This window comes from Nipponia nippon, unplaced genomic scaffold (assembly GCF_047370975.1).
Source record: "Nipponia nippon isolate SJK-2023a ecotype South Korea unplaced genomic scaffold, ASM4737097v1 scaffold_2, whole genome shotgun sequence".
In the NCBI taxonomy this organism is placed as follows: domain Eukaryota; kingdom Metazoa; phylum Chordata; class Aves; order Pelecaniformes; family Threskiornithidae; genus Nipponia; species Nipponia nippon.
This window is the reverse complement of record NW_028262336.1, coordinates 76,922,263-76,947,873: the sequence shown is the minus strand read 5'-3', so window position 1 is coordinate 76,947,873 and position 25,611 is coordinate 76,922,263. Positions and strand designations below refer to the sequence as shown.

Below are 25,611 nucleotides of genomic sequence, written 5' to 3'. Positions count from 1 at the left end.
GGGATAACTGTTTCCATACACTGGTTTCCTTTATCTGTTTAATACAAAGTGGGATGTAAACCTGAAGTACAGCTTCAGAAGTAGTTCAGGGGCAGCAGAATTCATGAAACCTTGTTGTGTGGTGGTTGGCTTTGGTATCCAATGTAATCCAATTTCCACTTGAAGCTTTTTCTGTCACTGGGTCACTTCTGATATTTCATACCTATAACACCAGAGAAACCATTAACAAGTTATTATGGGCAGATAGGCATTAACATCATTACACAGTGTGATTTCTTTTTTTATTTTTTTTAAATGAAATGTAAGTTTGGAAATTGGTTTTTTTGTATGTGAATTTCATTCCCAAGTTCATAAAGGTTTTGTGTACTGATGGAAAATGCATCTTGCTAAATATAGAGTGATCTATAAAAAGAGCATGTGATGTAGTTAGGGAGGTTCAACAGCCTTTCAACAGAAAGTTATGGCTGTATTTTGCCTAAAGTTGCACTAGGGGAGGTTTAGATTGGATATTAGGAAAAATTTCTTTACCAAAAGTGTTGTCAAGCACTGGAACAGGCTGCCCAGGGAAGTGGTTGAGTCTCCATCCCTGGAGGTATTGAAAAGACGTGCAGGTGTGGCACTTAGGGACGTGGTTTAGTGGTGAACTTGGCAGTGCTAGGTTAATGGTTGGACTTGGTGATCTTAAAGGTCTTTTCCAACCTAAACGATTCTATGATTTACAATGCAGAAAGAGATCAGTGGTAGCACTTTAAGATGAAATACTTGATCATCTGTAGAAAGAGACTGGAGCCCAGTATTCCTTCCAGTAGCCCAACTTGGTAGACTGAGGTTCTGCTCTCCCCCAGACCAGTTGCTACAGTTATTACAGTGCATGTTGGGATAACCTTGGAGACTTCATTGTGTAGCCCTGTCAATTGAAAAATATATTAATATCTCACATGCTCACCTGGGAGAGGTGTGGAAAGTTTGAATCTGTGTCAAGCAGACAGAAGCAGCCAGTCACTTGTACCTTGAATGTGTGAATAGTTTTAAAGAAAATAAGGGTGTCTGCATTCATTTTCTTTGATGCTCATTTACATAAGATGTAACCAGATGTGACCATATTAGGATCAGGTTGCAGAACTGTACTTCTTCCAAGTACACAACAGATTCTTCCTCTGTGTTACATGTTAGTATTTAGAAGTTGCTGCTTTTCTTTGCTGCAGTCTTCTCTACTGGGCATTTCCTCTTAGATGTTCTTTCTGATGATGTCGTAATTGTACGGGCCTGAGTTAACTATCCTGCAAGGAAGATAAGTGATATTAATGAAAAGAGAACAAGAGATTAAGAATGTTCACACTAGAGTATCTGAGGAAGTCTCCATGGCAACAGCGTACCTAGCAGTAAGAAGTACTTTTCAAAGTAAATGGCTCACTGCTGAGCTGTGCTTGAAGTATAAATTATTAAATAAATAAAGCCTTTATGAAAATTTACGTGCAATTACATTCTGGGTACGGTACTCTGAAGTGAATGCTTGAACTTGGAATTACTGTAAAGAGCCGAAGCGCGCTCTGTGCAGGCAGCGTGTAACGTCTGCATTTTTAAAACCTTTTCGCTTTCAGGGAAGAGGCAGCATTGCAGAGCTTTGAGCGATGTAGCTCGGGGGAGCGAGGAGGGGACCCTTCCCCTGCGGGGGGGGGGGCGGGGGGGGGGGGCGCTGCCGCGGCCTGGCCCAGGGCGGCTGCCGGCAGGGGGCGGCAGAGCGCGGCGCGCGGCGGGGAGCGCGCGGCGGGGAGCGCCCGCCGCTGCTCCTGGGACTTGCAGCCCGGCGCGGGGCGGCCGCTGCTGCTGGTAACCAGAGGGAGCAAACCGAGTTGAGCAGTATAACACACACGGTTAGCAGGTAGTGGCACGAGCAGTAACACTTCTCGGGTCTCCCAGTGGTTTTTTTGGCAGGCAATGATTTGCCGATTTCACCGGGAAGATGAAGATGATGTGAGGAGTTACACAGGGACGAGATTGGGACGCAAGGGATGCTAGGGCTGTAACGCACTGGGGGAAGCAGCAATTGAAGTTTAGATTGGAATATAGAATAATAGTAGAATAGCATTTGTTATGCACTTGGGGGCGGGAGTAGTCAATGCTGATGGTCTATGATATTCCTCTATGGCCTGCAAGTACTTCCGCAGCGTTCTCTCTCTCATCTGTCCCTACCTGAGGTCTCAGCTGACAGTTCTTTGTGATTGCAAGCATGAAACAAAGTACTGTTTTCTTATTAAGATTTTATAAAGATTTTCAGGAAAAAATCTTTTCTTAAGAAAAAAAATAAATACTCTTTGAGAATTTATCTCCAAATACAGGTCAAACTTTTGTAATACTAGTATCAACTCATTTTCAGCGCCGCAGTTAATGGACCCTTAGATGAGTTAAACTCAGAGTTGTGTGTGAAGTTTTACTGGCCTCACTGTAAGTTTATGCGGTCATTGATAACAGAGTGTGGTAGCGTTATGAATCCAAATGCTGCGTAGCTTTTAGTCCTAGTTTACTAGCCTTATTGTCTCAACCTAAAATAAGAGGACACTTTTTTTTTCTTTTTTACTTATCATAGTAACTATGGAATGGTTCTGTATATCTGAAGAAAAAGTTAGTGGTTTGTTGTGGGTTTTTGTTTGTTTGTTTTTGTTTTTTTCCCCTGTGCTGTTGCTGTAACTTCAAGGAGCTCCATTTGAGGGCTAGGATCCCCGCTATGTTCAAAGCCATATCAAAAGCAGAAGGATAGTATCAGAACCAAGAGCTTACAGAGAGCATGTGTTAGACCAGAAACAGACAGGTAGAATTTGCCACTGGGACATGATATGAACATACTAGTCAACATAACAGTCCATGTTCTTAATGAAACACTTCCTTAATTGCTGTGATACGTATAAAAATAATAGTTAAAAGACTCAGAGTAAAGAAAGCTGTGAAGAATGAGGCAGCTTAATGAATGTTTGAACTACTTTCAGATATATGAGAAAAAATAGGAGATAGCATGAAAGTATTTGATCATTTCAGACATTGGAGATGGAGACAGGTGCTGTAATCCTCTGGAACTGGAAACCCCTTTGCATCTTGAGATGGGAACAGAAAAGGGATATGCAACTGAAGCCGAGCAATTTGTGTTTGACACAACAAAGAATCTGAGAAAAGTGGATGTGGTCAAAGGGACAGATCAGAAAGGTTGTTTTTGTAGTAGCTCTCTGAAAGGACACAAACAGGGAAGATGGCACAGCCAAATAAAGCGTTTTCAGTAGTTACAAGATGACAGTCCGAGGGAGAACATCATCTGTGTAGATGAGCAGGAAACTTAGTGCTGTGTGCCAAAAATAATAGAAAGTTTCATTTGAACTTGATGTGATTCAGAGGGATGAGTTGAAGGTGTAACCTCCTCTGGCATTGTGCCAGCATTTCAAGTAATATAGTGGTATTGTTCATGATGATTAAGAAAAGCAGGCAAAGGGAGAATTTGTGGAAGTGGTATTCTTTAGTCATCTTGAGCTGACAGCAAGATATCCATGAGGAGTCAGCAGGGGCACATGTCAAGGCTTTGATCAAGAAAAGAGACAAGTCTGTAGCCAATGTTAACGTTCTCTCATCAAGCTCATGTATATACTTTTTTGTGTGTGTGTTAACCCTTCTCCATATGGTTGCAAATATACAGACACCTTTTCCAGAATATTTGACTCATGAAACTTGTTAGTTAAAATATGCATTTTAACACTAAAATCAGGGTAGCTTTGAAGCGTAAAACCTGCAAGAAAATTAAATTCAATCTCATAATTAAGCCAAAGTTAATTATTTACTTCACAGTCCCTATGCTAAAATTGTTAAAAAACCAACCAAACAAACAAAAAAAAACCCCAAACCAACACACCAACCCCCCAAAACCCCCAACAAACAAACAAACCCCCCACACCCCATCTTTTGGACTAAACTGGAATCTTCCTCATCTTGAAAGAGCTAGTTAAAACATGTATATTCAATTTCCTACCGAACAGTTCCTTTTTCCCTTAGCCTGTAGAATTGGAGGATAGACATTTCTCTTGCTACTAATGGAAGATAGGAAGAAGTATTGATTGAATTTAAAGCCATGGGGTTCTACAGTTTTTCCAACATCATCTGTTGCTGTTGGTGAACTTCTCTGCGGTTGTGAAGTAAACAAGAAATTTACTTTTTTTTTTTAAAGTAGGGATACTTGTCTCTATTTCTTAGCCTGCAAGATTTTTTTCCCTGTCTCCTAATACTTTATTTTCATATGTTTATTGTGAGTGCTGCATGTCTTGTAGTAGGTGTTGAGGTTGGCATTTCATGATTCCCAGAACTTCCTCTACCATCTTCAAGCTGCTGAATAAGATCCTACACTTTCTGTCTCCCATGTTTGGATTGTTTTCCCCAGCAATATTTTTCAGTATTTAAAAGTAAGCGTTCTATTTAAGAAAGAGTGTTTTACTCACTGACAAGGGGTTCAGTGCCTACTACCAGCTTCCATACAAGGTATTGCATTTTTTATTATTTCTATTTTTTTTTAATCTAAGACAAATCTTTTTATTTGCAGTGGGACTCCCTGTTCTGTTTTCCCCTCTTTTTCCTCATGAACGGCCTAAAATATCTTTTGCTGTAGTTTGCTTTATCAAGAAGATTGTAGCCTGTTATCTGTGTTCACTCTTTATACATCAACAGTATAAGAAAAGTAGAAAAAATGCTGTTAAAGGACATTTCATATAATATATGTTGGAACTTCCTGACAGAAGGAAGTTGCTAAGTCCAGGATTACAGATGATTCAAGGACGGGAAATGCTAGTCCTCTCTCGCTTCTTACAGACTAAGTTGTTACTCAGTAGACTGGATAATGTTAATGTAATGCTGTTCTTCTATTGCTTTGCTCAGCAAAGCAATGGTTGATCTCTAGTGCAAGTTTTAATAACTTATGTGTTAATTTGTTACCCATATTCAAATGGATGCATAGAATAATTCACACTTAAAACAGTTTTTGCAGTCTTGTGTTGAAATTGCTGTCACAGATAAAAGATTTATTTTTAAGTGAAAGCTGGGACAGACTAATGCTGTACAGTGCTGAATGACCACCAGCAGCTTCAAAACGGACTGAGAACAATTTCCAGCTATAAGGGCTAAGGTGTGCTATTTAAATTTGTGTATGGAGGGGATTCTTAACTCTGGCATCAAGGAAGCTATTTAAAAGATAACCTGACGAGTCCCAGCTGCTTCCTTGGCTGCTCTGACAGAAACCATTAGACTTTGGCTTGTAGACCTGAGAGGGTTTTGTAAACTGGTCCTTTGTCACTTTTGCCTAAGAAAACTGAAATATTTGAAGGCCTCTTGAAGGTAGCTGAGCTCTTGGAGACTTTTGTCAGAAAAGCAAAAGTTTGGCCTTTGAAGCCAGACTGAATTGTGTATGTTACTGCCAGTTTGTAAGCCTATTGTGAATAGTTCCTAAAAGCCCTACAAATTATTTTCAGTCTCTCTTTTTTTGGTTTTTTTTGATGCTTTTTGGGGGTTATTGCTTAGATACCAATGCATTGCTTCGTTTCCCCGCAGGTCTCTGCTACCCACCCCGCACCCCCACCACCCCGGCTCTACGTGGGGTCTCCTCCCCCCTTCCCCTCCCCAAACGGGCCGTGCCCACCTCCAAACCCCGACGGGGCGGCGTGAACGCACCGCGACGCCGGCGATGGGCTGCGCCCTCCCGCTACCGCCCCCGGCGCCGGGGGGGGGCCCTCCGTGTGCGGGGCGGGGGCAGCGGGCGGGGAGCCGGCGGGGGCCGGGCCGGGCCGGGGGAGGGTCCCGGCGGGGGCGGCGGCGGACGCGGGCCCAGCGGCGGCGGCGGCGGCTCGGGGGCGTCTCGGCCGCGCTCCCTGCGGCAGCTGACGGCGGGGACATGGGGGGGAAGAACCGCGGCCTCGGCGGCCTCGGCGTCCTGCTCCTGGCCGCCGCCGCATCGGGGGCTGCGGAGCCGCCGCCGAGCTGCGAGGGCGTCCGGAAAGTTTTCCAGCTGCGGCAGCTCGGCCCCCTCAGAGGCATCCCGGAGTCCCCGCGGGCAGGTGAGGGGAAAGCTTGCGGGGGGCGCCGGGGGGTGCCTCCGGCGGCCGCTCGGCTCGCCCGGGGCTGTCCTGCCTGGGTGCGGGGACGGCGGGTTTGAATTTGGTGCCGCCGGCGGTGATAAGCGGGTGGTGCGGGCGGCGGGGCAGCCGGTGCTCGCTGGCTCCAGCCGCGGCTCCGCTGGGCACCTCCTGTCACCCCCTGCCCGCGTCCTTGCCCCCGGGGAGCGTGCGGGCGGACCGGGCTCCGTGGCTACATCGGGGGCTGATGGGGTCCTTCTTGCGGCGGGGGCATGCCTGGCCCTTCCCTCAAGAGAGAAAATACTCTTCTCGGGGTGTGGGCTCTGCAAAAACTGGAGCACCCTGACGCCTGCCTAAAACCCCCTTGCGCCCACTCCCATGCCGTATCGTGTGCGGCGCAGAGCAGAGCGAGCGAGAGCCGGTCTGGGCTGGGGGGGTCACCCTGCTTTCAGCCGTCCGTGGGCAGGCACGGGTACCTGGGTGCCAGCGCAAAGCCTGAAGGAAGGGGAGAGCCACCGAACTGCGTCTTGGACTGGTGGGGTTACTCTTGTGTGAAATGAGAATGATTTACACCGCTGCGAGTGGTGGGTCTGCACGTTTTCTCTACTGAATGTCTGCCTATGGCTGTAACTGAATACAATTTCTGGGAAGGTGATGTCTTAAGTAATGGCAATTTGAGTACATCCTAGCATTTATATAAGCAATGAAACTTTTTTTAAGCAGATACCAAATAACGTGACAAAGCATGGATGTAATAAGATGTACCTTCTTAGATTTGGGGGTTGTTTCCAGCCTCGTGAGAACCTCAGTTGATTTCAGCAATGCTAATCACAAAATTAAAATGCAGACATTTTCATGGTCGGGGATATAGGGTTGGAAAATACTTTTTTTTTTTTTTTTTTTTTTTTTACACACGTCTGTAAAGCGTGTTCATGTTTAGATGACAAGTTAACTAGTAGATGTGAGTCTGCTTTCCTGACAGAAAACGACTCTCAATGCAACAACAGCTGAATTAACATACCTCTCACTTTAAAATATCAATAGCCTCTTCCTTTTTTTAAGATAATCTGTATAGTTTTTATTAACTCTGCAAGTTGAGATAAGGCATACTCTGTTTATTCCTAAAGGAATCACTTCAAAATACAGCTTTTTTTTACTCTAATTTTAAACATAACAGGTGATCCTAAACTTAACACACTTAATATTGCAGTGTGCAGTTTACAAAGTACTGTATTTAGGTTCCCAGTATATTTGACAACATGCATTGTCTTCTTTCATTGTCCTTCACTAAAGATTTTTTTATTGTCTTCACTAAGAAGAAAATAAACACTTTAATTGGAAAGCCTGATTAGATACTGTGCAAATGAAGATGTCTGGAAAGTGAAATGTGAGTCACGCCCTGTCAGTGATTTAAATTTTTTGTGTTGATTATTTGTGTGAATAACATCAGTATGAATGATATGGTATCAGTTTATCTACGTTCTTCTCATTCCGTAGTCTAGTGTAACTATTACACTTTTGCTGCCGTTGTCATTTGTTTTGATACCATACATTCACTTGTATACTGGGGATATGGAGGAATCATGTTGCCTCAAGAGGAAAGAACTATGGTACCTTATGTATGTTTCTTCTGCCCTGCTCTCTGATTTCCTCCCTTCCCCTCTAATACTTTTATAACACCACTCTCATTTTCTTCTTCTGACTTTCCTGTGTTTCCTGTTCCTGAAGCAAAAGCCGGTTTTGAATTACAAGAGTAATAAAAGAATTCCTTTCTCCGCTGCTGTCCCTGCAAGCAGCGGTCAGCAGGAGGTGTGGTACAGCTGCATGGTCAGCAGCCTTTCAGTTGCATTGCTGTGGGCAGCCCGGAAAACAACAGCCCTCAAGGAGCCGGGTACAAGCATCAGAGTTCTCGCTCTGAGTAGCTTTGGTCTCAGAGGTACACAAAACAAATAATTGTGAACAGTAAAATCTATTCAGAATTGGAGATGACAAGAAAATGGGGATTAAATGAGTATTTTAGAAGGTTTAGGAGTGATTAAAGGTATTCGTAGGCTGGAAACATAATATGAAGAGGAAAGAAATTCACTTTTGCTACTGATCTTCTATATTAAGCCTTCTTTTGAGGCAAGAAATGAAAAGTATTTTAAAACCTTTCCCAATGCCACTTAGAAATATGTTTCTGTGTGACACACAGACACTCTCTCTCACTCTCTCTCACTCTCTCTCACTCTCTCTCACTCTCTCTCACTCTCTCTCACTCTCTCTCACTCTCTCTCACTCTCTCTCACTCTCTCTCACTCTCTCTCACTCTCTCTCACTCTCTCTCACTCTCTCTCACTCTCTCTCACTCTCTCTCACTCTCTCTCACTCTCTCTCACTCTCTCTCACTCTCTCTCACTCTCTCTCACTCTCTCTCACTCTCTCTCACTCTCTCTCACTCTCTCTCTCTCTCTCTCTCTCTCTCTCTCTCTCTCTCTCTCTCTCTCACTCTCTCTCACTCTCTCTCACTCTCTCTCACTCTCTCTCTCTCTCCCTCTCTCTCTTTCTCTCTCTCTCTCTCTCTCTCTCTCTCTCTCTCTCTCTCCCCCCCCCCCTCCCCCCTCTCTCTCCCTCGGTGTCCACTTGTGAAAATAAGTGGCAAAGCTGCCTTTATAAGGCTTAATTCAGTTGCTTAAATGTAGGCATCTGGCACCATTTGAGTTTACCTAGAGTCTCTGCAATATCTCCGTGGGGCTGGCAGATGTCATACCTCTGGGAGACTTGTGTCTTTCTGGAGCGGCAGCGGGTGGCGGATGGGATACCTTTGGCATCTCAGATGCTTCCACACTGCCACATGTCCGTATTTTGAATATATGTTAGCTGAAAAAACTATGCATTATTTTATATAATTAGTTTTGCAGTGATTTTATGTAGTTCATATATCTTTAAAGGAGCAAAAATATCTCTATTATCATATACAAAAATGCCAGATATATGCACAAAGGTGATATTGAGGGATATGGGAACCACAGATTTGAGTTTGTGTTATCATTCACATAACACAGAATATCATGGTGTTGAAATTGGCAACTAATATTAAGGATAAATTAATATCTTTAACAAAACCAAGGTTTTAATTGCTACCCCCCAGCAATGAAGAAACTTGACTAACTGTGCTTTATCTTTTGTAGCAGTGATTTGTGAACTATAGTACAGACATGCTCAGCCCCATCACATGCTATATTGAAACATTTATCACTTTCATACTGATTTTAAATGTTAGTTGCAAAAATACTTTGTTTTTTTCTGTCTGGTTCTGTGCGACAAGTGTGGTGTTGTTGGAACTGTACAGAAAAACCTCAATAATTAAAAATCCTAAAAGACCCTTTTCATTCTATGAAGAATCAAACAATATGCAAAGCATGAATTAAATATAAAAAAGGCCTCAAAGGTTTGGGTTTTTAAATTTTATATTTGTGTGTATATATCTGACTTGGATTATTGAAAAAAGTAATTGCTGTCTGCAAAATACCTTTTTTTTTTTTTTTTACATATTTTTATTTCCTATGCTCGATTTCTGGTATTGTCACCTAAACAACTTGAAGAATTCCACACTTTTACTCCATATACGCTAGTAAAGCTAAAGCTTTTAGCTGATTTCAGTTGCTCATTTTTCAGACAGATTAAATGGGAGCTCTCAACTCTCCTTGTTCTCTTGGTTGCAAATAAGATTTCTTCTTTGATTTCCTTCTGTCAGAATCCGTAGAAGAGCAGAATAGGATGGACAGTAAACCAGTCACCCTTGCCCCCTTTACAAAGGGCTTCCAGTAGGTACGTCAATGAGCAAACTGTCAGGCTTCCGTTTGCACCAAAAAGGTGAATTCCATGGCTTATTGAAAAATGTTATGTTTGCTGGAACTGTAGAATCAAACAGTTCCTGATGGAGTGGGGAAAAAAGTCCTGGAGATATATTTCCAAGTTCTCAGCAGGTTTTTGTTGTTGTTGTTGTTGTTTTTATCTTTTTTTTTTTTTTTTCCCTCCCCTCAGGAATCAATCTAGGCTTCTTTTTAGCAGCCTTTGGGAGATCACGTATGCAGTTGTGAGAACAAGAAGCATAATAAAGAGTAAAGACTCTGATTAGTATAAATTTTATTGCAAAGGCTTTTTGATAGAGAATCATTATGCATATGAAATTGAATGAGACAAACTATGCTTGAAGGATGTGACAGTCTCAGAAAAAGTTGGGTGTGTAATCATCTTTTGTTAATTCAAGTTAAAAATATTCTTGCTAATTCAGTTTAAAGTAACAATAGAAGTCCATTTAAAATCCAGATTAGATTACTTTGATGCAACTTCAAGATCACCTTTGAATTTTAGTTTGGGTTTCTAGTATGATTTACATTCAGGTAATTTGGATTTTCATTCTATCTGAAGTCAAATCAAGATTTTTTTTTTTTTTTTAAATTCTTTTGGTGTGTGCAGGCAGGGGCACTTCTAGTTACACCATTTTGTCTAACTGACATTCAGATCTCGGAAAAGGATGTAAGCAGAGACAGAAAGTGAGTTGCTCTGTCATACCAGTTATTGATATTCATTATATCACGTCTGTTTTTGTAAAGACACTTGCTTACAACGTAATTTTTTTTGTGTGTGAACATACACTGTTGGTTCCTGAATGCAAGTAGTATTTCACCTCTGGATCCACAAAGTTATCACTGTGAAAAAATTCTTACAACATTTTGAGATTAAAACCAATAAACAAAAATGGGCTCAACTATGTAGCAGCTTCCCCATCTCTATCTCCCATATTTCAACATCTCTAGGAAGTCAGCAGTGCTCAGTAGCCTTAGGACTTGATCTGGCTGGGGTGACCTGAAAGGCAGTGTCCATGCTACTGAATAGAGGACAGGGGACCAACACCTGGTTCCTGTGCTGAGCGGAATAGATTGGCTCATGTCTACGTTGCTTAAGGCTAGTCCTCGCTAGATGGGTTTTGCCCTAGAGTCTTCTCTAGATCCAATATGATGCTCATGTAATGCCAAGGCACTGTGGATTTTTAGGGTTCCCTCCCACTGCAATTTCAAGCAGTCTTAAAAATAGGAACACTTTTTGCAGGCAGCGAGTGTAGTGTAACATGAACGCGTGTTTTGTGCCGTGAGCGGTAGTGTGGGTACATGGAGAGAGGCCTGTACTTCGCTAGGGTGCCTGCTAGTAGGAGGATGATCTTGGAGGATGTTAGGAAGGAGCCAAACCTGTACTACAGTGTTGCCTACGGTGTCCTCTGAAAGCAATATGTAGAATGCACCATCTCTAGAAGTGCAGCTGGGCATTGCATTGAGAGAAATCCTCGCACCATCTGAACAGAGCCACAGAAAGAGGTGAGGTGATAGTTCAACAGTGAGGACAGTCAGGGCCAGGTGCTTGAGGCTGATCCCTGCCTCTTTTATTTAGCAATGCTGAAGTACTTTACAGCAATCATAATGATGGCAATTAATGCTAAGTCTGGAGTGGCGCTTGTAACAAAAATGAGTTAACAGATACTAAAGGGCGAGCGTGAGAAGGACTCATGTCTGATACAGGTTGCAAATCCGTTTTGCAATAAACCACTGGTTTGAACAACTGCTTCCAGGCCCTATGACATTTCAGTGCTGGCTTTTAAAAGACTGTTTATCGTGACAATCCTAGGTCTGTTTTGGGATTTTTCAGACTCTGGATTTAATCTCATGGAAGTACTTGTCTAAGTAGACAGGCAGAAATTTACCACACATCTGGTATTTTCTCTTCCTGGCAATTAATGTCCTCATCCTGTCAGCACTTGTTTATCTCAAGGTACTGAAAATATGGATTTGTACCGCTGAGACCATGAATGAAAGTTTGAAATCAGTTCCAGATCTTCTGGAAATAGGTAAACCTATACCTCAGAATAGTTACATTTTATTCTTGTTGAACTGTCTTTTCTACACCCATCTAGACTGTCTTCAGTTGTAAAACCTTTCCTGTACTGTAACTGTTTATGTTAACATATATTTATTACAGGCTAAATTATTTCACTTCTTGCTTTCTTGTGATCTTGTCTAAAAATAGATTGCAGTGTAGAGCCTTCAGAATTTGGTACTGAAAAGATCCAATATTCCTTACTGGAGCAGAAAATGTTTTCTCACTGTATTTCAAAATAATTGGTTATCGACAAAACAATTATTGTGGAAGATAGGAAGATTTTTAGATGTGAAAACCGAGAAAATAAGTGTGTGTTTTTAACATTGGTTGTACTGAAATGGAATGACCTGTTTCACTTGCTGCTTTACATGACCTGTTCTGAAACATTATCTGTAAGCTGTTGCTTGTTCTGCAGCTTTATAAAGAAACAACCACAAAGCCACTCTGTGGATTTTGAGCAACCACTCCATTTTTAGTCAGTTGGGATTAGCAGTCTGAAAGTAGGAAACAAAGTTCCCTTAGGGTTGGGAATGATATCCATGTTAAAAAAATGCTACTTAAAAAAAATATTTACCATCAAATCAAGGGAATAAAAGAATATTGAAGAGTCAGCTGAAGCCATAAACAAATATTCATTATTATTTTAGAGTTTTGCCAGAAGTCTAAATGTCTTCTTGAAGCTATTCTAAAGCCCATAATAAGCCTAGATAAAATTTCATATTAGCTCCTGCTTTACAAGAGGCAAAGTGCAGAAGGTTTGAAAGCTAAGTAGTGCCTAACATTTGTTTAAAATATTAAGCACAGTTTGGATAATACAGCTAATCTTTAGATTATTTAATTTTAATACTAAACAAGTCTTATGCATGTCTGTGCCTGTATACATACAGAACTGCATGTGAGCAGATGCTGTGTATATTATTTGTTAATAACTAAAATGTAGTAGTTGAAAGGTCATGCATATTGGAAAAATGACACAAAGGTTTTGTGTAATATGTGCTTTTCTGAACCTTGTAGGAAAAAGGAGATAATTGCTTCTAAGAAATAAAGCTACTGTTTACTTTTGAAAGAGACATATCTCAAGGCAGTAAAGAGAATGAGGAATAGTACTCATAAGTTCTAATTTGTGCTTGGTTTGACAGCTCAGCTACACACTTCTGATCATGAAATTATGTTTTATTATACAACAATACCATTGACTAAAATGATGCTGTATGCAACACTGTTATTTGTGTTTGAGGCAACTTGATAATAACACTTCAACAAGTTTCTCTCTTAAATCTTTGGTTCCAAGCAGAGAGAAGACATTTATATATAGTTACTATCTGCTAAAATTTGGAGGGTAAGGTAGGTCATCTTATATGCATGCTAATGAGGTGGTTTTTTACTGTTTTTAAGTATTTCATAAAACAAAACAAAACCCTCCCCAAACTCAACACAGCTATATTCTTCATTGGGAATAGTTGTAAGTCTCCTGCTAGCATTTGGGCCCATATACAAGCTGTGTTGAAGTTTGAAGACGGAGCAGTTGTATGTATTGGGGAGACTTCTGTAATGCACAAAATTGTATAATGTCTTTCTAATAAGTCACTTACCAGAAAACTGTAAGACTATAGTGATGTAAGAGAACGAAAATATATATAGTTGGGAGTTTTCCTTTTTATCCTTTTCAGAGTTATTTTTATTTCTTAAATTATTTGGTATATAGACTGTGTAATAAGTTTGTTGAAAAGCTTAGTACTCATACACTGTAGTATTGTCTGGAGTAGTGTAAATTTTAAAGATTATGTCATGTTGTAGAAAGCAAATTTTACAAACTTTGTTTCCAAGCCTAGAAATAGTTGTGAACACGTAGAAGTCTAACACTGAATTATCAGAACTGATATACAGGTAACAAAGTAAGACCAATTGGCCTGCAGTTCTCTCAGTTACATTCTTTGTCTTTTGAAGATAAGTGCAACATTTACTTTTTCTCAATCACTGGGACTTGCACTGGGTCAATACCTTTTTAAAAATAATAGGGAGTGGTCTCACAATGATTTCAAACAGCTCTATCAGCACCTTTGGATACATCTCACCTGGTCCCATGAGCTTATATGGGCCAAGATTTCACAAGAGATCCCCCACTCAATCCTCTTTCACTACTGCTGGTTCCTCTCCTGCTTAACCCTTGTCTCTAGGCACAGAGGCCTTGGTTTGTTGGTGAATACTGAGGCAAGGAAGGGAGTGAGTACCTCAGCCTTATCTGCATCCATGGGCACTAAATTACCCACCCCTTTCAGTAGTAGGCCCACTGTTCCTGGTTTATTCTTCTGTTGTTCTCATAGTGGTACAAGCTCTTGCCCTTGATATTTCTTGCCATTGTCAACTTCAGTTGAGCTTTGGCTTTCCTAACACCGTTCCTCCACACCTGGGCAATGTTTCTATATTGTCCCTTATAACCTGCCCATGTCTCCACCTCCCACTTACATCCTTTTTGCAATGAAGCTTAGTAATGCGTTCCTTGTTTACCCAAGCCTATCCTTTGTAAGTCTACCCACTGGAGTGTCAGGATGGACTGTCTGCTTGGACAAAGGATGGTCCTTAAAGACCTGCCAGCTCTTTTGAGCAACCTTACCCTTCAGCGCTGGATCCCAGAGGATCCCATTTGCCAGTTCCCTGAATAAGCAGGTCTGCTCACCTGAAGTCCAGGGTCCATACTCCGCTGCTCTCCTTCCTCGCACCCCTTGGGATCTTGATCTGCACTGTTTCATGGGCACTACAGCCAAAGCTGCTATTTATTACCTTCCCCATGACGAGATCCTCCTTCTCTGTTAGTATCAATCCAGAACAGTGCCATAACTGGTTGACCCATCTACCTTCTGTGATAAGAACTTGTCCCCAGTCCCCTCCAGAAATCTCCAGATCTCCAAATCTTTGTTTGCATCCCTCTGTGTTCTACTTCCAGCAATTGTGAGGCTTAAAGTCTCTCATAAGAACCAGGATCTTGCTTTAAAGAACACTCAATCCACTTCCTTATCCTGACCTTGCACTGTATCAAATTCATACCACAATGTCATTCTCACTGGGCTCTTTGGTCCTGGGTCACCACATGCCATCAACCAGCCTGTCTTCTCCATACCTTCAGCCTGCTCTTCTACATGAAGAGCAACCTCCCTTCTTCCCTCCTCATCTTTCCTGACAAGCTTGTATCCATCCATTGCTGCACAGTGGTCACTCAAGTGTTCCATCATGTCTCAGTTATTGCAGTTGTCTGGTTCTTTCAGGCATGTGAAGAGCTCCAGCTTTGCCTGTTTGTTTCCCAGTGTTAAGGATGTTATAGGAACTGCCAAATCCAGCAGATGCTGCTCCTGGAAGTTCCTCCAGGGCTGCTGAAGCCCTGCTGGGTGCACTCTGAGAGTTCACTAATGAAGTTCACTAGTGAAAACACACCCTCCCTTTCCAAATCACACGCACACCCATATTCATGGATCCCTTGAATGTCAGCATTGCAGCCTCCCAGTCTAATATCCATGACTGATTCTCCTTAACTGCTATGCCAGTCTCTTCCTGCTCTCTGCTCCACCAAGTTAGCCCAGCTTGATGATTGCTAGCGAACAGATGTGTGCACTTGCACATTTGTATCACAAGCTCCTCCACAGCTGTAGATGAATATTGGCATGGGCTCTGCCATGGGCCCGGACTCGGGGCCTCCTCACCTATCACTGGCTCAGATATTGAGTCTTTGCAGAGGCAGGCCTCCTCTTACTCAATGGCTATTCCATTTTGAAATTTGATAGTGAATTACACATAAACACACATAGGATTAAATTCACTGGGGAAATATAAACACATCGAGGTCTGACATTTAGATCTCTCGCACCTAAGCATGCACATAGTCCCTGGTGTCTCCAGTTGCTGGTATGTAGATCTTGCAGCACACACGAATAGGACAGAGAGTGAAATTACACATAAAAGTTAGTTAAGAGAAAAGGGTTTATTGATAGGATAGGATAGACCTTGGTGCTCAGGTGCAGCATAGTGAAGCAAGTGTACTAACTGGCCTGGCTTACATGTGACCAATCCCTTTTATCCTCACTTCCCCTCTATTTTTGCATGCTTGTTTCTCCTCTCATCCCACCATTTTGTCACCTTTGGCTCTTACCCTAAACATCCCATAAGAAGTTCTGTGCAGTCCCACAAGCCCCTTATGATACCACATAATGTTTCCCACAGTCCCAAGTATCCAAGAATACTCAGGTTAGTCTTGTCTCCCCTTCCTCATCAGTTCCAGTGTTCAGGCTGACCCTCTCTTAAAGGCTCCAAGTTCCTTTGTAGCCCATCAGTCAGTGGCTGACAAGTTCTGGTCTTTGTTACTGTCCCTGTTACCACCTGCTTTTTAGTGTTTGTGTGTCTGTTTATTTAATTCGTCATTTTTCTTGTTTCTTGCCATTTCTTTTATATGGAATAGTCTGTAACCAGGCAAATCAATGGGCCAGATACCATGACATTCGATGTAGCCTCACATGTGGGCTATGTGCATTTGTGTACCTGCACTGGAGGTGGGCCCCCTTTCAACCTGCTTTATCCTTCCTGAGCGCGCTCTTGCACCCATCTCTGGGTCACATGCACTTACCACTGCTGACCTCCCTTCCCATGCTTACTTGCAAACTGTTGTCAACATACCCCTGACATGCCTATTTCAAAGCCCTGCTTGCCAGGCTGGCCAGCCTCTTGGCAAAGTTGCTCTTACTCCACTCTGTCAAACAGATCCCGTCTTTCACTAACAATCCTCCTTCCTTAAAGAGGGACCCATGGTCATAAAAGCCAAAGCGCTGTGTGTGATGCTTAAAGGCAAAAACTGCTCAGTACAAGTAGTCGAAGACAAATCAGGAATAAAGTGATTTACTGGTTTGTTAAAGACACCTGACAATCAGTTAATTATACATTCAGGATCAATATCAGTAATACAAGAGATAAACACAGTACTAGACACAAAATATTAACAAACAAACACCTGCAAATTTCTAAGCACCTTTCTGTAACTAATTCTAAAACTTTCTAGTCCTCTCTCCCTACCATGGTTAAATGCAACCCCCGCATGGCTGTGCAGGCTCCACTGGGTGCACACCCCTCCTGCAGGAGACACGGCTGCCCCAGGTTTGTGTGCACCCCTGCTGCTTCCAACACCCTACTGATGCACCCCCCAGTGAGGAGGTGTCACTGCACCCCAGGGTGGGGTCCTTGCCTGCTGCCTCTGCTCTGCCAGCCCGCTGCTGGGTGCTGGCTGCTCCCGGCACCGCACGGGGAGGCTGCGTCGGGCAGGGGTCGGGGTGTCCCGGGGACACTGCCGGCAAGGACAGACCCCCTGCGATGGCTGCTTCTTTCTCTCCACTATCTCTCCTTCCTGTCACAAATGTTTGTGCTTCTCACCAGGGTCACTCCTTTTTGTTTCAAAAACCTTGTAATTCCCCAGTTAATGTTTGATACAGCTAATGGTTGTCTTCCTCTTCAGCATGATGAGTTTTGGGCAAATGACTCTTTCAGGCGGTTCTGCGGTTTTGGTGCACCTTCCTGGTATTCACAACTGCTGTTGTCACAGATGACAGAACAGCTGAGGGGGGAAGGCACCTCTGGAGATCTGTAGGGGAGCTCACTGCTCAAAGCAGGGTCAGCTACAGCAGGTTGCTCAGGACTGTGTCTGATCTCTGAGGACGGAGACTCCGTGACCTCTGAGGGCAACCCGTTCTAGCATTTGACCATCCTCATGGTGAATTTTTTTTTTTCTGAAGTGACTGCTTTGCCAAGGGTGGTGAATGGTTTATTGCATATTTAAATTAATAAATGTTATATGAAAAAGAATAAATGAAATGAGTTTTAAATAATCATAAAAAGCATTAACTTAAATTAGAACATGTCACATAATGCCTAAATCGTGCTTTACCTGTTCTCTTTTAGGTAAAATTTGAGAAAAATTGTAGTTTCAAGAAATCTGTACCTTTTCATTAAAAGAAAAAACATGTAAAAGTTTACTAACTAATCTGATTCAGCCCTGTAAAATGTGAATGCTTTTATGTTGCTAGTAAAACAAATTGGTGTATGTTCCAACTGAGGATAGCAACAGGAAAACATGGCGTTCTTTTTTTTTTTCTCTTTTTATTCTGCACTAGGAATAGAATTGAGTTAAACATAATGACCTTGCTGTGATAAATGTGTTCTCAAGTGAAGGTCAAAAAGAACAAAAATTAGTTCTGATCAGGAAATACAGAGCCTAAAGCCAATCAAGAGTATAACATTTTACATTTTCAGGGAAGGGATTCAGGGAAGAAGCATGATATCTCTGTGTGTATTTAATGTCACTGACTTTAATCAATGCTAGAAGCTAAACAACTATATAGCACTTTCCCCTTTTTAACATCTGTGAATTAATCTTCGCTACAATAACAACTAAACCAAAGTGTATACTAGCCCTGAAATTACACAAGGAGAGAGGGGGAGATAGGGAGGCTGTGTGAAAATTGCATGGCAGGACCCTGTAGTTCTGTTCATCCACTGGCTGGTGTCTGCCCCAGCTCCCTCATAGCCTGTGTGGGTAAATCTTCCTACCCCTGTGCTGGGGGGCACGTCAAGTGCCTGGAGCTCAGTATGGAGCTGAAACATGGCCAGCATGCATGTGAGGACTCCATATCTGGGGAGTGCTGCTGCATCCCACAGCTAAGATGTGCCCAGGGCCAGGCAGAGCCTAGACCAATAATTACCAAACAGAATTTGTACTTCCTGAAGAAATCACAAACGAAATTCTCATGATATCCCACCGCTGTGGTGCTGATGAGGTTAAAATTCAGGAGCCCCTTTTCTCTACCGGTGTGCTCTGATTACTGTGCATTGCCCTTCTGCACACCACTCAGAGCAGGAAAAAAAAGCAGTGGGAACATCACAAGCTATGAATTACCAGCTTCAGGTGAGCGCTCTGCATACTTTGAAGGGTTGCTTCATTAGTTGGGTTTTTATGGCATTGTCTTTCTTGCCTTGTGGCTGCTGCCATCGTCCTTTTCCCTAACGGGCAGCAAGCCAACAATTTTACTCTGGCTCTTCAGTGATTTAGCTAACTGCCAGTCTCATATAGCTGATTCCCCCCACAACCGCACATACACACGCAAATAAAAAACACAGAAGAGAAAAAAAGGAGAGGATGTTTACAGATGTCATTAACAAAAAAAAAAAAGGAAAAGGCATTGTCTGTGCTCCATTTGGATCAAACTTATTCCAGCCACTTACAAACCTTGCTTCTTTGTTTAACAAGCTAATGGCATATGTCATAAAGTCAGAATAGTTGTTTGTAATACTTTGAAGTACCATGGAAACACTTCTGTGATGCTGTAAAAAAGATATACTTGATATTTCAGACTAGTATTTCAGATCATAGACCTAGTTCAGAACTATAGTCAGTAAAGATCGATCTCTGTGTATGTGCCCCTAGAGAACAGCTAGAAAATCTAAATTCTTGTTGATGATGTTAATACAGAAGTCCCTAATTCTAATTTTTTTAATTAACCAATTCTTAATGCTTTTCACTTTAACTATACTAAAATAGCTAACCTAGCCCTGAAAAACAGACTCGAGTGTATTCATTATGTTCCACCTGCAAATTAACAGTCAAACCTTCGAAGTTTTTCTGCTTTTAAAACTTTCTATGCTTTATTAATTCATTAATTCTGTTTGTGGCCTTGAAAATGTATTGCATATTGATATGCTAACTTTTTTGTCTAAGTTCATCTCTGGAAAATGCGTATATTGGACGCTCCATCACTACAGAGAAGCAAGTTGTGAAAAGTGTAGCAGAGTCTGTGAGTCTTCAGTGTGGCACTGCATAGTTCTGTTTTCTTCATGATCACGTTTTCAGCTCGTGAAGAAGAACACAATGAAGTCCTAATGTAGACAATGCTTAGTAAAATTAATCTAGATTAATTTATCCTCCTCTTTGTCGTTTAATTCTAGTTCAAACTACTGCTGTGTTTCTTATTCTGATAGATCTGTTGGGCTCTTATAATCATACTTAAAATTTTCTGAGGTTAAGAAGAAAATAAGGATAGGTAGGCATATTAAACTTAAAAAGTATGAAATTAAGAAATATGAAAATTACCGAGAATTGTGCTAGAAAATAAATATTTATATTTTTATATAAATATATAATTGTATTAAATATTCATGAAAGAGAGGTACATGAAATGAGTGGATTGGGTTTCTCAGGCTGCTTTGTGAAATTGAAAATGAGAGGAGTATGTTGAGAATGATTGCTTCCAGCATCTGGTAGAGTAAAAGGGTTTGAAAGCCAAAGCTATCATGAGGAATCTCAGCACTAGTGGTAAACTGAAGGAGCACATTGCAGGAAGAGTGGAGAGACCTTTTTCAGAATAATATAGGAGCAGTGGTTATCTTCTGGATGTCTAGAAATTAAATAATTTGTTTAGTGTTTTTGTCCCCATAAAACTGATGGAGCTTTGAGGGAAAGCCAAGCTCGCGGTTGTTCTGAGTTAGCTTCTGTTCAGTCTCTTAAGTAGGTGATGAGCATGTTTCCTGACAAAGATAGTCTCTTAAGTAGGTGATGAGCATGTTTCCTGACAAAGATGGGCTTTGGGCAAGGTCAGACATGAATTTAGCACATATCACATAGTAAAATTTCTGATAGCCCTAGAGGTTTCAGCAACATAGGAGTTCATAATTTAATGCAGATGTTAGTGTGATTAGATGAATTGATGAAATTATGAATTTGTGCCTAACTTTTCAGCTTCTATTTCTTGAGGCCATCTTATAGGACAAAAATATTCTCTTAATAGGATATTTCCGTAGTAGAGTCCCAATTCAGCTGTACTTAAATTAATGGATATATTAGTTAACGAAATATAAATTTGCGCAGCAGTGTTAATAATGATGTACAAAACACCTCAAAATTCATGCATCTGGGTTAAAAAATCTCTCTGTCTTAGATTTGTAGTATCACAAGTGACCTCTGGCCCCCCTCCACTCTTTCTTCGTAAGTCATGCTAGCTAGAAACTTCTTTATGAAGATAAAAGACTTTCCTGGAACAGCGAAATTGGAGTTTTAAGAAAAACCATGTACTGCAAAGAACTGTAAAATTGCTTGTTTGTCAACGTGAGACCAATAGACAAACACTAATAGATCAGGTTATATGACTAATTCTTTCTTTTTGAGCTCTCTGCTGACTTGTTTGAAGGTTAGTAAAGGAAATCATATGCACAAATAATTAAAAAAATTAAATACAGAATCTGTTTTTAAATAAGAAAACATAAATAAAACCTTTATTTTTCAGAAAAGAACCTAAAGAACATATATAGAGGAATAAAGAATACAGTAAGTCTGAAATTGCTACGGCATTGAAATGTGTCCAAACAACTTAATAACATGGTTCGTCTCTTTTACAGTGTCTGTTACATGACTGGGTAGCTGCCTGCCTTTTTTCAACAGTAGTGAGTTGTTTTTTTGTTACAAACAGAAGATAATATTCAGTAACTAAAAAGGAAAAAAGTCTGTTGTAATGCAATACTGGGAATATTGCTATCAGTATAAACATTTTTTTCTCTTGATGTTTGTCAGGTGTATTGCTGCTGGCATACTACAGACTATACCTTGGCTTTTCTCATAGTGTGATCTTCTTTGTGTGATAAACTCTTTGAGAATTAAAAAAAAAAAAAAAAGGGTGAGAGCGAAGTGCGTGTCATACCGATGGATAGACCTTTCTGGTATGATGAGTAAATATTGCTGCAGGCTTATTTATCATTCGTTTAATTTGTTTGTAGGTAGGTGGTATATTAGTCCAGTTTGCTGCTTGCTGTTTTAACAGTATGTTATTTTAAAATTCTCATTTGCTGTAGCTAATATTTAAATTAATTAGTATTCAGTATGACAGTAAATGTATCTAATCATGAGCAAGAGGATTTAAAAAGATTAATAGAAACTCGCAGTGTTTTATTTCTTTAAACAATGTCAACTTAGACATATTTTGCTTTAGAGTTATTGCACCTGAAGTTATGTGTGTTTTATATACATGCAGCATAACTCACATCTGGAATAGGTAGTATTAACATAGCTTTAATCCTTACATTTCTTGTTTTGAGTCATGCACCACTGATCTGTTTTCTTGACCCATTCCGTTGAGTAACCTGCTATCTCTTTCCAGAACCAAAGTTTGCTGAAGCCATCACCACTGCCCTGATACAAAGGTTTAGCTTTTAAACAAGAATCATAAGAGCTACAGCTCTAGGTTGCAGAAAAAACAAACTTTTATGTAGTTCAAGCTCCAGCTTTGCCTGTTTTAAATCCTAGATGTGTCCAGCCTTAAGCACAAGCATCTGAAGTGGTTGCTTGGGGTCCCATGACTTGGTCCATTCTCACTGCTGTTTCTTCCCCACTTTTTACTGAGTTTTAGCTGCACTGCAGCAATTGCCCTCTGCAGAGAGATCTGTACCCAGAGCAGCTAATCTGCATTATATCACTTTTACGTCTGCTTTGTTTTATCCTGGGCTGTGCTTTGGACTACTGCAGGGCATGCCATTATTTTGTGAGGAAAAGTCAGATGAGAGGAGTCTTCAGTATTTTGGGCGTGGGGTCGTGGTGTCTAGGACTGGGAATGTGGGAATGCTGTAGGAAGGGGGGGATGGTCAGCAGTGCAGGGGCCTCAGTTTGGAGAGCTGGTATGGATTCGGAGGTTGGAGTCAGTGGGGTCAAAGGATTGAAATCTGGCTTGGGGAAGCATGGGGCATGCAGTAGGAGATGGAGGAGAGGGAGGCTGTATATAGATAGTTACATGGATTCTGAGGTTGTAGAGCACTGGTGAACTGTATTTTTAATACTCATAATAAAATTATTTTAAGATGCTCATTAATGTTGCTTGGAGGCAAGCAACTTTGTTTAAGGCTGGCTCTGACACTAAGCATTTTCTTTGGCATGCATAACATAAGTACTAGAGTAGCTAATAAATAGATAATTTAATAGGCCATCTTAATTTTGCAGCTTTGTTTTCATTCTTTGGCTGAATTGGAATGTCGGAGGATGGAATATGTACATTTTCACATGGTAAGAGATTTGTAAAGGGCAGGAGAAATTACTTAGTTTGTAAATTGTAAAAATGTACATACTGAAGAACATGGAAATTCTGTTTTTAAATAAATGATGAAGATAAATAGCCTTCAAAAACATAAGCTGTATGAGGAAAAAGGTATCTTGTAGCAAGAGTATAACACTTAAGAAATAAAATTTCTTAATATTTGCAGAAGTTCAGTGATTCATACCTGCGTTAGAATAGAGTTTTAACTTTCTGTTGTGATAGTGAAGGTGTTCAGCTTCCTGGACTGTGGCTTGTAGGTGTACTAATCACTGTGTGTTAAACTGCTGCTGGCAACCACTTCAAAGAGATTCACAGAGATATCACTTGCCTTAGTTCATTTTCACATCCAGAGGTTACGTTCTTACTTTTGCATGCTACCATGAAGGCAATCTCCACTTTGTGAATTCTGTATGGTAGTAGGATTTCTTAAAGTGTCTACTGCTTTTCCTTTAACATAATATTTGCTGCTGCTTATGTCTGTGAAATGGTTTTATTTCAAGGCACATGTGTTTACCATGGGAAGTAAACTGTTCTTGTGTATATGGAGTCAAACTTTTGTCTTCGTAAATATGGAATTATATCAATTCCTGAGCAACACTTCCCACTAAAATGAATTCGTTTTGCCTGAAAACTTACATCATATGACCTAAAGCATGAAGCAGAAAAGATCCTTTAAAAATTAAGAGAAATTCTGTAGTATTTAATACTACAGAAGGTTCAAACATATCCTCTTTCCACACCTGCTTTTGGATGGAGGGACCAGGAGTTGTGAAGACGGAAACCATCAATTCCAGAAGGAAATGTTCAGCAAATCTGAGACCATGTTATCTGCAATTAGCAAGGGAAATTTGTCATGGGTATAAAATTACTTCTGTGTAGTATCGTAGAGACAAATGTCTCTACGACACTACAGCCTCATCCAGGACTCGGATAACTCTGTTTTATGGTCCATATCATTTACCTATTTCATTCTGGTCTCATGCTTTTCTAAACATGATTTCTAAGGAATCTTCTGGATCTTTTCTGCGTGTCTAAATATGACATAGTGGGTTCCTGCTTCAGGATTGGGGTTACTGTATGTAAATAATAACATTTTTTCCCACTGTGTAGCTGAAGTTCCAGGGCCAGGAATCCCTTCATTAAGATTGCTTCAACCAACACGTGGATAAAGGGACATAAGTTTGATATAATGAATTCAAACATTTTGCCATTCTTCCAGAATCTTCCAATTCAGCTTGACTTTTCTTTCTTAGCTTTCTGGAATGTGTTATTTAAAACACCTAATTTGGATAACTAATGGAATATTTAGGGTGCAACATGTGTGAAGCCTCCCTTTCCCTATAACTATATTCATATTACCTTAGAATGATTTATCAGAGAAAAATAGGGGGGAAAAAAGGTTTAAAAGGAATGTTAAATCTTGTGGGTTTAGTGGTAGGGAAAAGATTAAGTACAAAGAGGTGGCGTAAGAGCTCAAAGCGAGTATAGAGGCAAGTGTGATGTGGATTTAAATTTTGACTTTCTTATTTCTTTTCTTCCAATCATGATCTTCCCATTTTACCTATTATGAAGAAAGACTGATGCATATACACACAACCGCAGAGTTAGAATTTAGTCCACAAAGCAGATAAGAAAAAAATTCTCACTATATTTGCTAGAAATCTTGTGATATCTGTCGGTGAAACAGCATATCTGAGAACAGAATTTGAATTGGACAGTTAAATTTTGTATTAATATAATTTAAATTTTCACATCTCTTCTTTCATGAAATGTTTGTTTCCTCATTTTGGAAAGCATTGTTTAGATACAGTCTAAAAATGATTTTAAATACCACATAATAATAAGGAAGGTGAATAAGGTATTTTTATGCTTGACTATGCTCCAGTTATAAAAAAAAATATGAAACAGAAAGCTGTTATAACAGTACTGAATTGCCACTCTTGAATTTTCTGTGTGCCGGAAATTTGAAAAGGTATTCCTTTCTAGGAACATTTCCAGACCTGTTAATGAAGTAGTGAATCAGCATGACATATACATGGGAATGCCAGACATTAGAGAAAGACACAGTAAGAGAGATTAGAGTGGAATTTAGGACTGCTCCTATCAAGAATGGGCTTTCCACTGGTGTGTTTGTAATGTTTAGCAGCAGTTAGCTCTTTCCAGTCCAATATTTACAGAACAATAGTGCCAGCCATGAGCTGGCCCAGCAGTTCAGTATTCTAGATGATGTACAATGCACATCCAATGTATTTTACCAACATTAGTTAGCAATATTCACAGCTGGAATAAGATTACAGTGTCAAGGAAATTATATGATATTAATTAACTGTAAAAAGTGTGTACTCTTGCCACAGAATTTTAGTTAGTATGCCCTTCTATTTTTTGTTTAACAAGACCAGATGTCTTTAAAGCTTTGAGTATTTCTTTTATGTGTCTATACCTATGTTAAAAAAAATTTAACTGTTTTCTATGTATGTGTGTATTGCATACTTCTGTTT

At 40.6% G+C, this 25,611-nt stretch overlaps 1 protein-coding gene across 2 annotated transcripts in view; it reads left to right on the top strand.

Annotated features, from left to right (window-relative positions):
* Positions 1 to 5,914: 5,914 nt before the first annotated feature.
* Positions 5,915 to 25,611, top strand: part of GPC5 (glypican 5) — a 768,836-nt gene continuing 749,139 nt past the window's right edge. For both annotated transcript variants that reach the window (XM_087758947.1, XM_087758946.1), the window contains exon 1: positions 5,915 to 6,077. In XM_087758947.1, coding sequence (XP_087615073.1) covers positions 5,915 to 6,077 — 163 coding nt within the window. The remainder of the gene's footprint in view (positions 6,078 to 25,611) is intronic.